Source organism: Canis lupus, chromosome 8, assembly GCF_011100685.1.
Source record: "Canis lupus familiaris isolate Mischka breed German Shepherd chromosome 8, alternate assembly UU_Cfam_GSD_1.0, whole genome shotgun sequence".
Classification (NCBI taxonomy): Eukaryota; Metazoa; Chordata; class Mammalia; order Carnivora; family Canidae; genus Canis; species Canis lupus.
In genome coordinates, this window is record NC_049229.1 from 65,837,059 (window position 1) to 65,858,593 (window position 21,535).

The window sequence follows — 21,535 nt, forward strand, 5'->3', positions numbered from 1 at the left end:
GGCCTGGATGCTCAAAGAATACTTTCTTTTCCGTGGGGTTCCGTAATTTTGCTAGGTGTGTTTGAGCGCAGAGTTGTCCTGGGCTGATTTCTCCATGTACCGGGAGAGGTGTGACCTTTCGTTTTGAGGTTTTTTTTTTTTTAAAGTTCAGGAAAGTCTTCTTAGATTAAAGCATTTTTAGTATTCTGTTCCCTTGCTTTGATTTTCTTTGTTATATGTTCACTGGCTTTTCTTTTTGCGTTCTAAATCTATGACTTTTTTCTTGAAATGTTTATCTTTTTCACCCTTTTTGATTTTTAAATTTTTTTCCTTTTCACTTTCTATTTCTGTTAAGTCACAGTGTTTAAACTGCCTTCAGTCTGATGTTCCTTCTAGCTTAGTTTTCATCTCTGAAATGATTGTGACTTTTTAGTTATTCCCTTCTATCGCTTGGTTTCTGAGTTTTTCTAATTCTGATCTCTGTTAGTCTTTCCATATAAAAATTTTTAAGCTTGTTTTGAAATATTGCTTCATAGCTCTCAACTTTTTGGCAGGCATGTTTTATGTATTTTTCTGCAGGGACTTTAAAAAAATTTCAATTTGCACGGGACTAGGTTTGGATCCTTTTTTGTTTTGCTGAATTTTATAAGCAATTTTTCTTTTATGTGCAATTAGTTCTGGATGGTATAGTTCAGGTTGACTTTGTGTCATATTCTAGAACCTCCTTTTCTGTTCTGTACTGTTTTGTTTTGGTATAGTGTTCCAAAACATGGAGGCTAACTTACAAATCTGCTATTGTGTTTGTTTGAACCTTCTTTTTCCTTTCTTTGTATTATCTTTGTGATGCTCAGTTTGGATTCCATTCCCAGCAGTTTCTGATCCACCTGGGGAGGCTTTGACCTGAGCGTGAGTTTTGGCTGCTTGGTCTTGTGAGCTGTGGAGGCCAGCAGAGCCCCGCATGCGCCGGCTTTGGGAGTGTGCAGGGCCCTCCTCAGCTTCAGCTGCTGAGCTTCCACGTTGTCTCTGTGCCTCTAGAGGCAACCTGGGGTAACTTGGGGGTCCTCAGATTCGTCAGAAACACTACCCTGGCTTCTGCTCCTTTCCTCACAGCAGCTGGTGGCATGTAGGTCATCTTGTTGCCCGTGGCATCTTCACCCACTCCCATTTTGGAGTTCGTGGATGTAGGGAATACTGTTGCCTCATTTTGTTGTAGATACTGTCCTTTGGGTTTGAGTTTGTTCTCTAGTTGTCCTTTCTGGTTTTATGGGGGAATTTAGGGAGATTAAATAGGTGTGCTGCCTCTGATTTGTACAGTGAATTGAGAGACTCTCAGTGATGGCTGATTCTGTGGGGCTGCTTTTAGGAAGGAAAAAAGTCATTCCAGACTGCATTAATTGTTACCAGTAGGGTATAGGACTAACACTCAGAGTAAAAGCTAACCACTTAATTTGGAGAAAAAACACTTTTTGTTGACCACAATTTATATTGAGTAGAAGCTGAGCTAGCATATTTCATTTGAAATATGGCCACTTTTGGAAAGGAATTATAGTAAAACACAAAAGATAGTCTGGTTACTATCTTGAGTTACTGAAAGAGGAAAAGTCTTTTTTTTTTTTGACTCATTTTAAACTGTCTTGACTACTATAAGGAAATCATCAAATAGGAGATTACTCTGATGATTTGTTACAGTGGGGTAAATTTAGAAGGCATCCATTTTAGCATTTGGAAGTGCTGTGTCTAGGTTCTTTCTTTCTCTTTTTTCTTTTTTTGTCTTGCCTATTTCTTGTACTCCGTCTACAACCATAGCTGTAAAAGTCACCTTGATTGGGGTATTGAGTCTAGGCTATTACAGTTTACACTGAAATTTCATTCAGGAAGACTTTACAATGATTAAAAATACAATTAAGGGAATTGTTAGGAAGAAATAATAGTCACATTAATTTATTTTGGAGATGTTTTCTTAGAGAAGATTTGGACAGTGAAGAGGGATTGGTATTCTAAAGGAAAAATTAAATTTAAAAATCTCCAATAAGTTAATAAAGAACATTTGCATATGTAGAGTTTATGTACGTGGCATGATTGTGGATGGATATTTCCGCATCTAATTTCCGGTGTATGTCCTTAGAATATCTAGGCTCCAAACCAAGACACCTTATGTAATGTAATTGTTCTGTCTTAACAAACAGCCTGTCCTTCACCTGAACAGCCATTTCAAAGTGTTGCAGACTGTGGCCTCTGAGAAAGTATTTGTTTTAAATCTTTTCCAATTAGTAGTTGTGGAACTGAGAGTTTGAGGCCCTCCTGCCCCGCCCCTGCCCAGGGTTCTCTCTCTGTGAGGCAAGCTAGATCTCAGGGCACTTACAGCCCAGAGAGAAGTGACTAATTGGTGTCAGTGGTACTAGAATCTGGGGCTTTTGATTCTAGCCCAGGGCTGTTTTCACAGTAACACGCAGCTTCTCTGAATGTTATGTTAAACTCCGCTGTTGAGTGAGAAAGGTGAATCCAGATTCACTTCCAGAAGCATAGGTGTGAGAAGGGAAGCATGGAGCGCTGCGTGTTGCCAGCTTTGCCTTTCTTGGGAACCCGAGAGACCAAACAGCCGCCGTTTCCTTATCACTGTTTGGAAAGGTCCACTCCTTCCCTGGGTAATTGTGGGCCACAGCATCAAGGCTTTGGAGTCAGGTTAGTCTTCAGAGCGATGTCTGTTGCTCTGCTGCTTTTAGGTGTAGAGCCTTCATTTCCTCATCTGTAAGATGGGGATGATAATGTAATCTTCACAGAGACGTGACGATGGATTGTGTGTTAAGAAAGCATCCCCTATCGTGTCGTAAATGCTCTTCCTCATTTGGAAAGCACCTTTGCAGCACCGAGCATCCCTTAGTGGAAAATGTTTTCAGCACTTCTAGGATTATAATTCTGAGTGTCGCTCTCTTTCATGTTATAGTGAAAATGCCTCGTGTAAAAGCAGCTCAAGCTGGAAGACAGGGCCCTGCAAAGAGACGACTTGCAGAACACTTTGCAGCTGGGGAGATAATCACGGACATGACAAAGAAGGAGTGGAAACTAGGATCGCCCATTGGCCAGGGCGGCTTCGGCTGTATATATCTTGGTAAGTGTACCAGTCCAAAGATTTACATGTTTTCTTATCAAATAATTTCTCAGGAGCTTTTACAGGATGTTCCTAATTATCGACATTCAACTTAATACTGTATGATTAGACGAAAACGCATCTCTGTTACAGGAGTGGAGAAGAAGATAGTAGATTTACTCGCAGTAGAAAAAGAGGGTGATAGATCTGTAATATTGTGCTTTAGATTTTTAAGATATTCTGTATATTCTCAGTTTCTTCTGAGACCCGGAGAAAGCCATGGCCATCTTTCTTTCCCCACCTTCACTCAATTGGGATTTATTCCCTCTGTTTTGGTTTAATTTGGAGATTTTCAGATAACAGGTGTGAATTTTTTTTTTTTTCTTTCTCTATGACCCTACAAATCGTTGTAGTGGAATTGGATGACCTGAAAATTGCATACTAGGCCTGATTAAATGTGCTATTAATTAGCATACTTACCTTGAAATTTTGGAGGACCCATGTGGAACCCTGAGATTCTGTAGGTTAACTAAATCATTGATTTAAAAAATATTTTACCTCATTGCTTCTAAAGCTGACTGCTTCACTTGGAGTATTAATAGTGATATATTTCATGTTTGCTTTTGCAATTTCTTTCTTACTTTTCCATGATATATCCTACTCCACCTCTAATCTTGATTTAGTTATTTACCTAATTATTTAATTTCTGCTCTGAGGTTTATACAATTTTATTTTTAGTAATGGAACCCTTTTTTCTTTCAAGCAATGTGTTACTCAGGATACTATTATTAGATACTAGGTTAGTGTTAGTAGTGGAACCTTCTTAGCACTGAGATTCTCAGCTCCACAACCAGGCCTAGGAATCAGATGCCATATGTAGAGAGAGGGCCCAGCAGTGAGACTGAACAAGTACCCCAGGTGATTTGGATGTGTGCTGATGTTTGAGAGCTGCCCACGAGATGAGGATCTTCTTAGGAGGGTCCGACTCCAACTCCTCCAGGGCCAGCAGGCTGTAGGGTTAGCCGTAGCCTCTAGGGCTGTGTTCCTGAGACAGCCTGGAGCCCAGTGCTCTACTGTATGCTGTAAATAGGATTTCTCTAGGTCAGTGGCACCTGTCTTTGGGAGATGGGTGTTGATTCTTTAGTTTTGTTGAGGGCCAAGCCCGCTGTAGTAGACCAGGCTATCTGTTGAGGTGAAAATATGTATTAACCAAGAAAGGTTAGTGGCCAGGTTATATAGGTTTGACCTTAGGGGTTAGAGATGGTAGATTCTATAAGCTGTTCTGCAGAATGTGTGCACTTAGGACATTCCATGTTAGGAGTGGGAACCTGACACAAGTAGGTTCTTCATTTTGTAGTAGTTACTTTACATTTGTAACCTTTGGAACATTTGCCACTCCCACTGCATTTGTGCTCTTTTATTGGTGTTTGTATTTATCATTAAAAAGTGCCATCTAATAGTGAGTACTGTTAATGTCCAATGATTTGACAGATTCCTTTAATAAAGCTTTGCTTTTATAGAGCTGGATTGATCAATCTGGATTTGCTTTAGTATTGCTGCCTCCAGTTTGTCTCTTGGTGCCCACTGACATACAAAAGCAGCCATAGTCAAGATCATCAGCAGTTTTTGCTCATGAATTAAAAAGATTACTTTTGAATTATTTTGGATATTTCCTGCAGTGTTTGCTACCATTTTTTTTTTCTTCTTGGGAAGATTGCTCCCATGTCTTTCACGGGAGCACGTCCCCTCTCGCTGTCCTGCTGCCTGTGGAGATGCATAGGCATCCTCGCAGGGACTTCTGGGTTCTCCAGCTTTCCTTCCTCGGCTCACTTTTCATTCTGTGGGTTCTGCTCTGAGTGCTTTTATCGATTTCATGGCTGCTCTTGCTGTGTTTTGACTGTCGACTTCCCCATCTTTTATCTGTAGCCAGGGGCTTGATCTGCTGCGTGCATCCCGTGGCCAGGGGCCTGCAGGGCACCCACCGGCTCTCTTGTGACCAGGAGAGGCATATCTCAGGCCAGACACCGGAAGGCATTAAGTGTTCCTTTACCAGTGTCCCAAGTACTTCACCTAGTCCTGTGGCTTTACCTGTGTGACAACTCTCTCCATCTTTGCCGACCTTGCCTTAGTGCTGGTCATTTTCACGTCTTGTTTGGATTCTCACTGTGGTGGTGGCTCTTCTTTGCTACCTTCCTGGCCCCCTTGCATCTCATCATTCATGGCTTTGGCTTGAGTGATCTAGCCTAGTCAAATTCCTGTAATGGCTCCCCGTAGCTCCGGGGAGAAAGTGCCAGATGTAGGAGAATGGCATAGAGACCCTCCCTCTGTTCTCATTCCTATGTAGCTTCTTCATCCCTCTTATCTCCTCAGGATCTGTGCTTTGTCCTGAAGCCCTTTGCCTCTTGATCTCGGTATGTGATGCTTCTCTTGCTTCATTTTTCCAAAGCTGAGGATTGGGCAGGTACTCTGTGTATAGGCCCTTTGCATTAACCCTTTCATAATACTGTCCACACTGTATTTGAAGTTACTTTTCTCTCTCTTGGCAATGGGACAGCTCTTCTCATTGTGTCCCCAGTGCCTGGCATGTTTTGTGGCATATAATGTTTGAAGGAATTACTGAGCCTCTTTTTCCCCTTTCCTCATTTGAACTGTGCAGCATTATTGGAATACTATCCTTATTTTAATATTTTGTTACACTGAATGCTTATTTAAAGCTACCATATGCCCATGGTAGTCACTGTTGTGACTCTAGCATTCCTTCTTCACTCTCAAGTACTGTAGCTGCAGTTTCTTCAAAATCCTGCTGTTTTCCTCCCCTGGTCCTCCTTCATCAATTCATCTACTAATGTGAGAATGCCTTAGGGCTCAGGCCTAGGGTTTCTTCTTTTCTTATCTATGCTCGTGCCCTAGGGGCTCTTCCAGGGTCATGGCTTTAACTGAGTAGTGTTTCCATGTCAATGACTCTCAAATTTTTTTCTTCAACCTGGACCATTCTTGTGAACTCAGGACTTGTATATCAAGTGCCTGTTGGATGTTTACTGAGCATCTCAGACAGAAAGCTCTCCAAAGCACCAGCTCTTCCTACAGCTTCCTCCATCTTAGTAAGTAGCAACTTTGCAGCTGCTCAGGCTGAAAACTTGGAGGCCTCCTTGCCTCCTTTTCTTCCTTTCCCTTCCATATCCAGTTTATCAACGAATCCTGTTGACTCCTTTTTGAAAATACATCCACCGTCTAACCACTTAGCACCACCTTGTCTGCTGTCGTTCTGGTTCACCTCGAGTGTCGTTGTGGCCAGGCTGACCTCTCTGCTTCTGCTTTTGCCCTCTGTACCCCATTCTCCACCAGGCAGCCTGAAGAATTCTGAAAAATCAAAGTCTAATCTTGCCAGTCCTCTTCTCAGAACCTTCCAGTGGCTCTCCAGCTCAACCACAGTGACAGCTTTATGTCAGCCTTACGTCACATGCTGCTCTTTGTCCCCTGCTGCTGCTTCTGATCTGTCCCTTATTACTTTCCACCTCACTTAGTTTTCTTCAGCTACTTTTGCCTCCTTGCTTTCTTAGACTTGTCAGAGGCTTCCATGTCAGGGCCTTTGTGCTGGTTTGCATGGAATGTTCTTCCCCAGGTACTTACATGGCCGATTCCCTCTCTGCCTTCAGACCACAGTTCCAGTGACAGAGAGGCTTCTCTGAAGACCTTTCAACAGTGTGTACCTTCTTTCCTGCCTCGTTTTCCTGTTCTAGCACTGAAAGCATTGAGCATGCTTTATGTTTTAATTGCTGTCTGTGTCCTACCACTGAAATGTTAGCTTCATAAGAGTAGCAGTTATTTCTTCCTGTTCATTACTAAATCAGTTTCCTAGAAATGGCATTTAGTAGGTACTTGGTAAAATATTTTTTTCATGAATGTGGGCAGCCTTATATTCCTGACTCCTTAATCTAGCACCTGTGCTTTATTTGCATGAAATAAAATGACAGCCACATTATGATTAGTTCAAAGTTCTAGTGCCAAACATCCTGAATTGTTGATATAGATGAGTTTTCCCCCCAAAACTAGTGCTTTTTGGAACTTTAGCTCCCTCTTTTCTTACCCTCTTTTTCTTTTTTTTTTTTTTGCCCCTGGTTTGTGAAATTTAAGAAATGTCATCAGTTATTATCCTCTTGGGAATTCACAACCTTCATTAGCATATCAAAGGCTATGAGTACTTTTGAATTAAATAAATCTTTAACTCAGAGTTTTCCATACTTAATTGATGATCGGATTAAAGATACCAATAATTATAACATGCATTCCATTTTCAGATCTGTTAAATCTTAAAAAAAAAAAAAAAAGAGCCTTCAAATTGGTGAAATATACTATAATGATATCCTGAGACACATATTTGGGAACTGAAATTTATCCTATCAAGGAGTTATAGATATACAGACCTAAATATTAACAGGTTTGTAACAGGTTAATTAAAATAATGCTACTTCTTGTTCTAATATTACATATGTCACTTTTTCAAACAGCTGATATGAATTCTTCAAAGTCGGTGGGCAGCGATGCACCTTGTGTTGTAAAAGTGGTAAGAAAATATTTTAGCTTATTTTCTTTTTTTGTTGAATGGGTGTATGGTTTATTTTGTATGACATCCTTTTTGATAACTAGAATTAAACTATAAGATACTACATTTTTAACAATGTTTATTAATAAATATGTAAGAAGACAAAAAATATCTTTATAATTTTAAATAATTTAAGTTCAAAAAGTCCATTTCTTCCCTTTTGAGTTAGAGTGATCTTGGTTTTTAGGGGAAAAATGAATCATGGAGGTGTACAGATGTAGAATAAAAAAATTCATCTCATTCTTTTATTTTAGCTATATTTACAATAGAGATGCTTTTTATTTATATCCCGTAAGACTATATACTTTAGTGAAATTATATGGTATTTTTTCTTGCATTTGCTTCTGAACTGCTTTGTCAATTTTTTTCATTTTATTTCCAGTTTTCTTCCCTTCTCCATCCATTTTAATAAATTACTTATTTAATCATCACTTTGAACTTTCTTTTGCTAATGCTGAAATTAGTTTGTAACAAGTAAAAGTTGACAGCATCCCATCTGATATAAGCATACTTTGAATAGTCAGGTCAGCTTATACCTTGGGTGCACTAAAAGGCATTAAAACGACTATTTTTTGTTTAGAATATATTACACATCTTTCTGCTTACAAAGTTATATTTGTAACTCCTCCCTCGAAGTTCTTTACTCCTTATGAAGAACACGCTTTTGTTTAATAGAAGAGATAACAGGGTCTGTTATTTGGGCAAAGTACTGACATATGTTCTCCAACTCTCCTTTTTTCCTAAAGACTACCGAAGTCAGAATTATCCTGAAGTTTTGTTTTTTTGTTTGCTTTACTTTATTTTCTTTTCAATGAGGAATGTATTTGATCCCTTGTGAATTAACTCTTTTGTACCTGAATTGTTTTTGGGATTGTTTTTAACACTTTTTTATTCAGGCATAGTTTTTACAAGGAAATTTATAGGTATTAAATAATTTGAATACTTCTGACAGGTGCATATACCTGTACAGCTCCCACCTGTATCAAAATATGTAACATTTCTGTCACTGCAGAAAGATTTCTTGTATCCTTTCCTGTACCCTTTGAGGTAACCACTTATCTGAGGTTTTCTTTTTTTTAATTTTCTTTTGTGCTGTAGACTAATTATTCTTGTCTAGAATTATCATATAAATGGTATATAGTATATACTGTTTTCTTTCTGACTTATGCTTAGCAAAATGTTTAATGGGCTCATTCATATTGTTGGTATATTGATTACTCGTTCAATCTTACTGCTCAGATATTATACAGTTTTTTCCATTTCCTATTGATAGACAGTTTTTGGCTATTATGAATAAACTGTCTACAAAAACTTTTGTACAAGGTTTTTATTTTTCTTGGATAAATACCTGGAAGGAAAATTGCTGGTTTATAGGGAGGGTGTATATTCAAATTTATAAGAAAGTACCAGACAGATTTCCAAAGTGGTTATGCCATTTTGCACATCCACTGGTGATGTGTGAGAGTTCTGGTTGCTCCACATCCTCTTTAATATGTGCAGTTGTCAGATTGGTTTTGCAGCTGTGGTGTTGGGTGTGTAGCAGTGTCTCATAGTTTTACCTGATGCCTGATTTTGATTAGTTTTTCCAAGTAATTGTGCTTATTGACCATTCATATATGAATGTGAAGTGTCTCCTCAGTTTTTGTTTGAAATAACTAGGTGGTTTTGCTTTTTATAATTGAGTAGTAAGAGCATTGTTCTGAATGCAAGTCCCATTCCACATGTGTGAGTTGTAAAAATTTTCTCCCAGCTTGTAGTTTGCCTGTTTGTTTTCTGAATGCTTTTTCTGCATCTTTTGAGATGGATCATAGGATTTTCTCCTTTATTCTGTTAATGTGGCAGTGATATTGATTGGTAATTTGAGCGTAAAACTTTTATTCTTAACATACCCTACACTTAGTTATGATGTATTATGCTTTTTACATAATGCTGAATTGATTTGCCAGTATTTTGTTAAGGATTTTTCCATATTTGTTCATGAGGGATAGCAGTCTTTAATCTTTTTTCTAATATCTCTAAATTTTAAAAATGTCTAATCTCATTTTTTGGTTTTGGCATCAGGGTTATTGGTGTGTGGTCTTCTTATCCCATAGAACCCTGATTCATCTCCTTTTTACTCCAGGTGCCTCTGTAAGGAAAGCCAGGGCTGGCCTGGGGCTCATTGTGTTTGTCCCCCTCCTCCCCCTCTTTTAAATTTTATTTGTGTATTTACTTAGTGCAAGCAGGAGGTAGGGGCAGAAGGAGAGGGAGAGAAACTCAAACAGGCTCTCTGCTTAGCTTAGACCCTGATGTGGGGCTCGATCCCAGGAACCTGAGATCAGGACCTGAGCTGAAACCAAAAGTCAAACGCTTAATCCATTGAGCCACCAGGCTTCCTGGTTTGTTTCCCATTTTTTAGAGGTCACAGTCTGTGCTTCCTGTTCTGTCTAATGTCTGAAAGGAATAATTTCATCTGTTTTGTCCAGTTTTTATATTTGTTTACAGCATGGGGGGCTAACTGGGGCCCAAGTTACACATGAGGCCTGTAAATGGAAGTAAAGTTGACGCCTTGATGGGCGTGTCCTGCCATTTTGCTTTTCTTTAAGCCCTTTTCATTTTGGATTTTTCTCTCTTTGTGGACTAATATTCCTCTTGAAATACTCAGTTTGCTGCTCTATCAGAGGAAGGAAAGTTCTTAATATTAAATTGAGTTGTTCGTCTTTGATACAACAGATTAAAATCTACGGGTAAGACTAGTCTTCAGGTCTTTAAAAAGTTTCCATTGTGAGAGGAGAGCAAGTCCACTTATGACTTCTCATAATCTTGAGGTTCAAAAATGTGGTTCGCTGAGACCCCCTTGCAGCTGGCTGACCTATACCGCCCTCCCCATGTGTTGGACGGATAGCGCCAGGGCTGCATCTTACAGGCGGAGCTGCTAGGTCACCATGTCTGTCTTCTCTATGGCTGAGATTCTTCCAGCTGCGGTTTAGTTTAGAATTAAGATGCTCTTCTTTATTATGGGTCATTCTAAGTACTTCAGTTAGTCACTTTAACTTCATTTGTACTACCTGTTTTACTTAACAGAATTATGAAAAAAATGGGTTGGAACAGGCATTTCCTAACTGCTTAACATAAGGAAGTAAATTACTCTTTATTTCTAAGTTTAAAGCCCGTTGTTACCAAACCTAGTTTAGTGCTCTGCGTCTCTCCTGTCTCCTAATGTAGTTCTATTTCCATTGACCTGTATTACTCCTTCTCTTTGTAATTAGGACAGTGATAAATATTCAGTCGATTTCTCTTTTGCATTTAATATCTTACTAACATTTTCAATGTGATAGTTGGTCTGTGATCCTGGAAGCATGCCATGAACAAATCAGAATTACTGACTTTCCCTTTCAACCCTCTCAGGGAATGCGAGTCGCTGCTGTTGCTCTTCCTTCCCCAGATCCTCCTCGTCCTCTCAGAACCTGAAACTCCAGCAGCATTTATTCTGTTTACATTTATTTAACCATTTCAGATGCGAATATCCTTCCTAGGCTACAGTTGCTTTTAATTTTGTGTTTCTCTCCTTAGCTGGATTTCAAGTTTTAGTGATAAGGACTTTCTTGTAAACCTGTTTTCTTTATGCAGTTTTTAGTTTTATTCTTCTGAAAACGTTGTAGCCATAATTTCTCACCACCTTTTGATTTCTTGAGACCACTCACTTTCATCTCTGGTCTGTGTCTTTTCAAGTAGCATGATTTGCCTTCACTTGTGACATGCTGTAGCTCTGTCTACTAAAACTACTATTCTGTAAGTCTTACTCTCAGAGCTTTGTAATATTAAAAATGGAGATGGTTCATCAAACACAAACCTGTAAAATGAGTATCAGATCTTTCCAGTATGAAAATCAACTTTATGAACATTTGCCATTTAAAACATTAGGGGCTATTAATCATATTTTCAAGGTACAGGAACTACTCTTTGGGGAGGTTTCATAAGTAATTACTAAAAAAAACAAGATATGGTTATGCCAGGGTGGCTCAGTGGTTGAGTATCTTGCCTGTGGCTCAGGGCCTGATCCTGGGGTCCTGGGATCGAGTTCCACATTGGGTTCTCTCCGTAGGGAGCCTGCTTTTCCCTCTGCCTGTGTCTCTGCCTCTGTCTCTAGTCTCTCAGGAATAAATAAATTTAAAAAAAATTACAAAAAAATAAAAAGCAAGATACAAAACTATGTGTGGTATCAAAGTAATTTTATGAAATAACCACGTATGTGAAGAAAATATACCAAAATATTTCCAAAATCTAAAATAAGCACATACTTTATTTTTGGAGAAAAATCACTCCAGCAGATGTTATTTAAGAAATAATCGAAGGCTGGGGCACCTGAGTGGCTCAGTCAGTTAAATGTCTGCCTTTGGTTCAGGTCATGATTCCAGGGTCCTGGGATCGAGTCCCACATCTGGCTCCCTGCTCAGCAGGGAGTCTACTTCTGTCTCTCCCTCTGTGTGTGCTCTCTTTCTCTCAGATAGGTAAATCCTTAAAAAAATTTTTTTTGAAGGCAAGTTTTATTATGAAATTAGACTTAACAGTGCAATGCTATATCAAATCAAAAAGTGATTCTCTATCGGGTTGTGCAGTATAATCAGAATCTCTGAGTGCAGAGCCTGGCTATTGGTATTTTTAGTAAAGCTCCCCAGGGGATTCTTTTGCGCCTCAAGGTTGAGAACCACTGGTAGAGTGTGGTGCACAAAGCACTTTAATTATTTTCAGTGGACTCATGCATGCTCATGTTTACCTTTGTGGATCGTTTCATTCAGTAGAGGCAGCAGGTATCCCGTGCTTGTGGTAGGGCTTCCGCCTCAGCGTGCAAGATTTGTCAGAAAATTTGGTTGCTGCTCATATGCATACCTACCTGCTCTATGAAAGAGCTTTGGATGGTTAGCCCACATGTTTCTTACATTTGGTCTTGAAGTTAGGACAGATTTAAGATAGAGGTTTCGGTGCATACTAAATATATTCTCCCTCCTACCAAATGATCATGGTTTAGATTAGGGCCTTATCCTTACAGACTTAGGGGAGCAGCCTTGGAGTCGTGATACTGGGGTCACCGGACATGGTAAACTTGTATTCTCTGCCTCTAGTTAACTGCAAGATACCGTGTTTTGCCTCAGGAAAGATGATGTGCAGCGGGAAATGGGAAATTGGTACTAAGTTGGATTATGCAAGGAGAAAAAAATACTCTCTTGTGTTATCTTGTTAACACAGTTGATAGTTTTCAGTGATCTCCCCCAGACTGACCGACTGCAGTCCCATCAGTGAGCTCAGAGCAGAACTGAGCGGGGAGGGGTGGGTGGGGGGGTGGGATGGGTAGACTTTTAGGTCTTGTATCCTAACAGTTCTTTATATCATGGTCACTTTACAGTATGAACGATCATAAAGCCTGTATTTCAAAGTTTCCTGGCAAGAAGTTTGCAGACTGATGTTTCATTTTCCTCACTGACTTTATGAGAAGTGACCTGAATTTTCAATTCATATATCATAATTTTTTGGTAGGAAGGGGAAACTTTATACAGCTTCATTTTTAAATGGCAGCCAGTTGCTTTTAGAGGGTGCCATTGAAATATATCACATTTTAATTTTTTTTCTGTTGTCATCTTCATTTTGACACTTAGAAGTCTTAAAGAAACGTTTAGTGATATTCTAGTTAAAATGTCAGTCCCAATTTCTTTTCTAAATCTTGGCTATTATAGAGTTGGCAAAGTATTTTAGATTTGAAATATGTTAATAAAATTTTAGTTATGAGTTAAGGTATTTTCTTCCACAGAAATAGCGAGCTTTGGCCAGAGTGCAATGCCAAGGAAGTAGCTCCTTTATTTTGTTATAATGGAACCTTATTGGATTAGAAAAAGTATGAAATGAGCTCAAAGAGCCTTCATTGTAGTGGGGCTTTCATTATAATAGTCTGATTTATATAGGTTGATTTTTATTATTATAAGTTTAATAAATTATTGCCCAAAGGGAAGTTTGAAAATTAAAGTTGATATGACATAGGTTGAAAGGGAATGAATCAGAATTTTATACTGATGGTAATAAGCCAGGATTTGTCTTAGGAAAACCCCTTTCAAACCTGAATTATATTAATAAGCTATTCTAAAAGTTAGCCTTTGGAGAGTAACTTCACCAAAATTTCATCTCTTGAATTTCTACTTCTTCATTTCTTACACTGAGACTGCTACTTCTGCTGGAGGCCTAGCGGTGGGCTCTGACCACACACAGGTGTCTGTCTAGAGAGCGTTGATGCCAAAAAGGAGCCACGGGTTGTGGCAAAATTTGGGGTATTGAGTCTAAAAATTAGGAATTTGGACTCATACTTTGTATGTTGGTTAGTTTCTACTTCTTAAGAGGCAGTGAGATGCCAGACCTTGTGTACCATTCTGTTCTAATGCTGGGCTGACAAGTATACTTACCTGGAACAAGGCAAATTTATTTTCAAGTTCTGATCCACGTGTTAGTTACTTATGGTGCCTGTTTGTCGAGTGCTCATTCTTAACTAGGTACTGCCTGACTGTTTGCAGATTGGCTGACTAGTCTTCCTACAGGTGCTGTAACTGGAGATTCCTGAAGCTAGTGGGCCTCATTGTCATTTTTTCTAATGCTCTGCTGACCCTGGAACTCCAGCTACACGGATGTTTTGTCCAAAATAACTTTCTTCCCATATTTCCTAAAGGAAAAGCAACCCTAAAATTTAGCTGGGAAATGTTAGCTTCCTAGTTTGAAGTTTTTACTGCTTTTCAGATTTTTTCTCAGGTTCTCGATAAATAAAACAGAAATGATCAAACATGACCTAATAACCACTTTTGATTCAGATACAATTTACTATTTAAAAAACCCACAAAATTGTAAGATCTGTTTTACCCTTCCATATCTGTTTAACAAAGGCAAAATTCCCAACAGGCTGACATTTCTTGTTTGTCCATACCTTTTTGTGCATGTGTACCTCTTCACAAATCATCTTACCTGTTACTGCCCCTAAAAATGTAAAATGAATGTAGTTCAGTAAAGTTGGTGGGAAACAATTATTACTGAGCCCTGGTTTCCTCTTGACTTTGAATTATCATGTGGGATGTTGTAGGGCTTCTTAGTTTGAAAAAGGCGGGAATCAGTTGTCAGCAAGAAAGGGATGCAGCTAAGTGGATAGTGCTTGCTTGCTCTGGAGTTCCAGAAGATTCCCTCTGACAAGATTCCCTCTGATCAACTAGATACAACTGCTTTGAGAAACAGGGAAAAGAGTTAGATTTTGACACTGATGGGTTAAGTTAGGTGTTAGAATTTTATTAGATCTCAGAAACCTCTGGTAGCCCCTTGTTGAGACAGTTCACATGGTTGCCAATCATTGCTTAAGAGAAAGCTTAATAAAGATGAAAACGAGTTTAAAGATTGTTCTTAAACTTCTGTGAAGACTGAGCCGTATATGTGTTTTTTAAGTTTTATCACTTACAGAAGTGGACCTTGAGAAAAATGTAAGACTCACAGACTCTTCTGAGAATATCTAAAACATTTCCAAAGAGTGTATGCCTTAAACATAGTTACAAACTTAAGTAATACAATTAATTATATTGGAAAAAAATACTGATGTTAGTGCTTTTTGAAGTTTCATTGAAAATGACTCCATAATGTTAAGCACTGCTAGCACCAATTACCTCTTATGTTTTAAGGAACCCAGTGACAACGGACCTCTCTTTACTGAACTGAAGTTCTACCAGCGAGCAGCCAAACCAGAGCAAAGTAAGGAATACATACATACGTGTACAGTCTCAAAGTGACCACTGCTTGTGTGAACTCAGGACTAGAGCACTGGGTCTGATACTCTGATGCTTTGTTAGTTTTATTTTCTACTTCGTAAATAAATTTCATTTTGATGAGGTGTGTATGAAAGAATTCTGATATAAGATTTCACCTATATTAATATATAGAATAAAGTTAGTAAAGGATATATGATTTAGGAAATATTGTTAAAAATTGAGAAGTAATCCTAATTCATGCATAGGATTTAAGGATATCCATCCCAGTCTTTTTGAGACATTTTTCTAAAGTCTGGACAGCATAACCTGGGTGGAGGGGGATTTTGTAATTGATGAATTAGAACAGACTACTGGGAAGAGAGCAGGACCTCTTCAAGCCACCCTCCTTTGAGCTTCATTTCCTGATTGACAACCTTTAGAAATGAGGTAAACAACTTCTAGGTTGGGTAAAAATTAAGTCTTTCTGGAGAAGCAAGTAACCATTTACATCATTAGAGCTAGTAACTGCCACTAGAGTTACTGTGGTTGGATTTTCTTTTTTTTTAAAATGCCTTTCACAGATTTTTCATTTTAAAGACAGTGTTTAGAGCAGGGTAACACAATTTTGTGGGTTAATAAAAATGCTTTGATTGTAAGGTACTTGTTATTTGTTATTATAACGTGTTCCCTTTTTTATGAAAAAAAGATGAAATCTTATTGCATGTATAAGTACATTCTACTCTTAACAATTTAAAAAATGAAAAAAGGAGATTTATTTAAAACAAAAGTGAAATCACAAGCATGTGTTTTTAACTTGTAGTTCAGAAGTGGATTCGTACCCATAAACTGAAGTACCTGGGTGTCCCTAAGTACTGGGGGTCTGGTCTACATGATAAAAATGGAAAGAGGTAAAACTATGCATGTATTGTTTTTCTTCTCCCTGTTGAGCATTCACCATTTACTGTTTACTGAGTACCTGCAGTACTGCTGGGCCTTCATCTGGGCTACATGGCATGCACTTGACAGAGATGAACAAGACATTATTTAGAGTCTGGAGGACTTGTGCAAAAGCACTAGCAACTGACTGGAACCCAGCTGATGAGTAGGAACAAAGCAAATGCACCTTGCATTTATTTCTCTTACAAATAAGGAAGGAAGCATGCTCCATATCCTTAATGTGAAAGGGAGCCCTTCAGGCTTCAATTCGGTGTTTCATATTAGATATATGATCTACCCATAGCATCGTCCCCCTCTTTATGACGTTTCAGTCTAGCTGATGAGAAGAAACAAACATATATGAAACGATTAAAACCACTAAGTGCTGCTAAATTGTGTAACTCCAAATCGTTCATGTCTTAGGAGTTCCGAGATTGGAGAGAGAACATAGTTGGCACAGCTGAGTTGGAGAAAACCTCCCATACTTTAAAGTGATTGATGTTTTAAAAATACTTGAATGAATGACTGGAGCTTCTTGGAATAAGGCTGGTAGCTATATGAAGAGTAGATTTAGTCTGGCTCTGGGGGTGTATTGGGTGCTTTCAGCTGCAGGTAAAGGAAAAATGACTCAGCTCTCTGGAGTGATCATCTTGCTTCCTTTATCATGCCCTTTTGCCCTCTTCTTGGCTTTGTGCTGTATTAATTCTCTGTTATGTGGTCCCAGGGTGGCTAGCTGCCCTATTTCTAGGCATCACATGCAAACACAGCAGCCCACAGCAGTAGAAAGTATTGCTTGTTGTGTGTTTCATTTTCCTGCAAGGGAACCTCCCTTCCTCTCGTGTTTTCTTGGTTGGGGTTGTATCAGTGCTCATTCTTAAACTAGTCACTGGCAAAGGCCGAGCGATCACAGTGATTGGCATGGCGGAGCACGTGGCCACGTGGAAGAGGACAGAATGCCTGAACCCAGTTGGTGCTTTGTTGAAAAGGATGGAGAGGAGAGGTAGTTGTCAGATAGGCAGCCAGTGTTGTCTTTTACTTGGAAGTTCTTATCATGGGATCTGTGTATCCCTCAGCGAGTGTGCGAACTTCCTGAAATAATGGCGTTTTGTTATATAAGGTTTTGCTGGGACGATTCTCTATAGTTCTCATGGAAATTTTGGAGAAATAGTATAGAGCAAGGAGTTATTATGAATAGAGCAAGGGTTCTAGAGCCATATTGTTGGGTTTCAAATCTGTGTTTTGCTCCTTAAAATGTATGTGACTAAGTAAGTTACTCCTTTTGCCTTGATTTCCTTGTTTGTGAAATTGAATAACAGCTACCCACTTAATAAGGAGGATGAAACAAAAGCTATTAGAATATATGTAAAATATTGTGTTAACTTTTACTTTCAAGGGGATTTTAATCCCTTAAATGTTCAGAACTACTGATTTAGAAAACCATTGGAGAGCAGGATAGCATCTCAGGTGGGAGAGTAATATGAATGCAGGGCCAGGGTAGGATTTTGGCCTGTTGTGTGGCACTCAGCATCACTCTTTCACCAGGAACAGGGTGTGCATTTGGAAGGGAGAAGGGGCCTGAGGCTGGTAATGGAGACTGGGGTGAGGAGAGGAGAGCGGTGTGGAAGCATGGAAATCTTCACCACCTTCTTTTGTAAGAATGCTTCTCCCACTGAATAGTAAAATGAAAGTTATTTCTAGGTAATTCCTCCAAGGGAAAGCCATCAATGTCTACTTTCCTGGGGACTTAGATAAAATGGCACAAATGATGGGAAAATCAGTTGATGTGTATAATTTGAAACAGACGATTAGGGGATTATTTACAGTAGTGGTGGAGTGGTCTATGAATAAAAACAAAGATGTACTCAGTGTGATGTATTAATAGATCTCATGTTGAATTAAGCAATTGTGTTTTAGCCCTCTTTTAGACTGTTAGCAGAGGTTGTATTTTCGTTACCCCTGTATTATATTATACTAATTACATCACTTATCATAAAAACAAATGTGTATTTGTGTCCTTTTGTCCTCCCTCCAAAATCAAGTTGTACAAATGAAATCAGGAAGTCAGAATTATTGTTCCTTCTTTATGATGATAGAGATCATGGTGTACTGGAAAATCTTGCACGAATGAATGCATTTTGCTCTAATTATATGACTTTGGACAAAGCATTTTATGTGTATACACATTAATTTATTTATTAAAAGATGTTTAGATAAGAGGATCTCTCATTCCCTTCCACTTCAAAAATGAATAGAATCCTGATTTTTTATTTGTCATGTTATCTTTTAATGTTAGCTTTCCTTCCCTGTTGAACTTGTCATATGGTATTTGTTGTAGGCTTCACAGATAAAAATAAGTGGGATTTTTTGTGTACCACTGACGTTTATTTATTTGGATATGTGAAAAAGAATGACACCATCACTTCCTGGAAGGCAAATTACCAATCATCAGTTTTCTTCTGCTGTAAAATGGGGTGAATAGGAGCCTCTACCTCATGAGGGTGATGTGAGGTTGACATGCACTAATACATGTGAAGTAGACCAAGGCTTCAGTGAGTGATAGGTGTGGTTATGATGATCATCATTAATCTTATCCTCATTGGAAGATACATTGTGAGTGTGGTATTGGTTTTTACGATTTTTCAGAGTGATTTAACCAGGCAAATCAGAATCTGGAAAACTTGGTAAAGATAAAAGTGATCCTTAGAGCATAAGGTGAACTGTGTTACTGGACTGAGGTGTTGCTGTTTGGGCACACACAGAAGTGTCACGGTTGTCGAGGGTTAGAATTCAAGTGCCAGAAAAGACCTCCGTAGACATGAGGCCCCACGCTCTCATTTGACACCCGGGGGAATCAGGGCTCAAAGAAGTGATGTGAGTCAGCCAAGGTGACCTAGTGGGTTTGTGGCAAAATCAAAAATCTGCACATTTCCCCAGGATATTTGTTCTTCCCTAACTCTTGTCCTTTGAGTATTTAACATACAGCCCTTTTATACCATTTAAACAATTTCATTGAATTTAGCTATTATTATAGCATCTTTGGTATCTTGATTTTAATAAAATGTTAATACTGCTAAAATGTGCCCCCAAAATAGAGAAAAACGGTCACAGACAACAAGCTAATATCCAGAAACATGAATTGACTTTGGCGGGAAGAAAATCCGTGATACTGGTCTTACTCATATTGTCTTATCTTTCCTGTGAATGAATCAGCTGGAGTCAGTCTGTGGGCTAATTACCTTATATTGATGGGTGTCTCAGGAAACTACCTGGCTGCCACCAGGAGAAGGCCCTCAGGCAGGACAGGGAAGTATTCCCAACTCTGAGATTTCTAGTTGGAAAAAATGGTTTCAAATGTTTGTCTTTCTTTCCTCCTTTCTTCTTTCTTCCCTTTTCCTTCTGCTTTCTTACTAAACATGGACTTGAAAAAAATGACTGTGAGAGTAGTCCCTGCAAAGTAGGTTACCCGAGTTCTGTTTTGTTTCATTGACTTTTCTTGTTTGTCTTTAGTTACAGGTTTATGATAATGGATCGCTTTGGGAGTGACCTTCAGAAAATATATGAAGCAAATGCCAGAAGGTTTTCTCGGAAAACTGTCTTGCAGCTAAGCTTGAGAATTGTATGTGAGCTACATTCCTCTTGTTTTAATCCAGTGAAGGCGAGTTGCGTTGAAGCTCGGTCCTCTGCTGGCTGGTGTTAGGTACTGCATTAATTTATTCTATATGGTGCTTTCATAGCTGGATATTCTGGAATATATTCACGAGCATGAGTACGTACACGGAGATATCAAGGCCTCAAATCTGCTCCTGAGCTACAAGAATCCTGACCAGGTAGCATTGTTAAGTTTAATTTCTACTAGTTAAAAGCTGTTGTTTGAAAACAAATATGGTTGCTTTGAACTTTTGAACCTGTGCAGAAGTTTTACTTTTTGGAGTCGATATGGTAATAATAATATTTCTTCTTGACACTTTTATCTAGTTAACATTCTACATTTTTGATGCGATTTGTTGGCACTTTATCAAGTTGGCTATTTTGCCCTAAATAATATTCAGAAGAAGTGCTTGTGATACAAAATGAATTTCAAATAGCTATTTGGGGGTGGAAGTTTAAAATTATATAGTGCACCGATGAATTATGTTTGCCTGTCTGCTTTGTCATTTTTTTATTTCCTTTGTTCAAGAAATCCATCAAATGTAAGTGTTCTATTACTTGGAAAATTTGGTCTTTAACATGTTGATTATTCAAATCAATTGGTTTACAGAAATATCTTAGCTGTCTAAATTTGTATACCCTTAGTGTTTAGAATTCAAATGTGCATTTTTTTTTTAGTTTATTACATTCACTTTGTAATTTTTACTTTTTAAGGAAAAGAGAAAAGCTAATGTTATTATATCTCTATTTGGATCAGTTTAGTCAGAATAGAAGGGTTTATACAATGTTCTTGAAGCTGTACCACAATTTTGGTTAAAGTAAGGTTTGACGTAGGCACTCCTGGTAGGGCCACTGAAGGAAATCAGTTCCATATGTGTTCTTGCATCTTATTGATGGTGTGTAAGAAGGGACTGTCTAGGTATTTGAAGTGTGTTTATGTTGACACTCCACTTTATTCTTTTTCTCAAACCAATCTTTGACTTCCTCTTGCTTAGTTTCCACTTGTCCCTTCACCTTCCCTTTATTGTCCATCTGACATTGTCCCCCCAGCCCCATCTCTGTCACAGTGGCTGTCAGGGGTCTTTCCGTGCACAACAAAGGAAAGTTGTTATATTTGTAGAATGCTCATGGGGAAGTCTTAAAGGCACTCGCAGGATTCCCAGACATCTTGTGTTAGATGTTTTTAAAAAGGTTAAAAGCAAGCAAGCAAACAAACAACATAGCTGAGGATTCCATTAAGCATAAGGATTCCATTAATTGAGGCGAACTGTACTTGTACAATGTAATAAATAAAAATACCATTGATTTCAGTTTGCAATTAACCAAAATATGCTGCCTTTTGTTTATAGGAAAATATTTTTGCATCTCTGTTATCCTTCGGGCATATGCTTTGGATGGGATTATTTTTCTAGTGTTAGATGTGTGTGTTAGATCTGTCCCTATATTTTTACTTCAGTTTCCTCTTGTGATCACATGCATACATTTGTGAGACAGTTACCCAGAATTAGAGATGTGATACATGGCTATGGATTAGAAGAA

The 21,535-nt window shown here is 38.6% G+C and overlaps 1 protein-coding gene across 7 annotated transcripts in view; it reads left to right on the top strand.

The window, feature by feature from the left end:
- The window catches only part of VRK1 (VRK serine/threonine kinase 1), a 107,075-nt gene that overhangs the window by 61,849 nt on the left and 23,691 nt on the right, over nt 1-21,535 (top strand). For 6 of the 7 annotated variants that reach the window (XM_038545680.1, XM_038545681.1, XM_038545684.1 and 3 more), the window contains exons 2-7: nt 2,924-3,088; nt 7,576-7,631; nt 15,347-15,416; nt 16,233-16,320; nt 19,856-19,964; nt 20,083-20,175. In XM_038545680.1, coding sequence (XP_038401608.1) covers nt 2,924-3,088; nt 7,576-7,631; nt 15,347-15,416; nt 16,233-16,320; nt 19,856-19,964; nt 20,083-20,175 — 581 coding nt within the window. Of the gene's footprint in view, nt 1-2,923; nt 3,089-3,904; nt 3,986-7,575; nt 7,632-15,346; nt 15,417-16,232; nt 16,321-19,855; nt 19,965-20,082; nt 20,176-21,535 lie in introns of those variants that run through there. The other variant, XM_038545686.1, reaches the window with a different exon arrangement.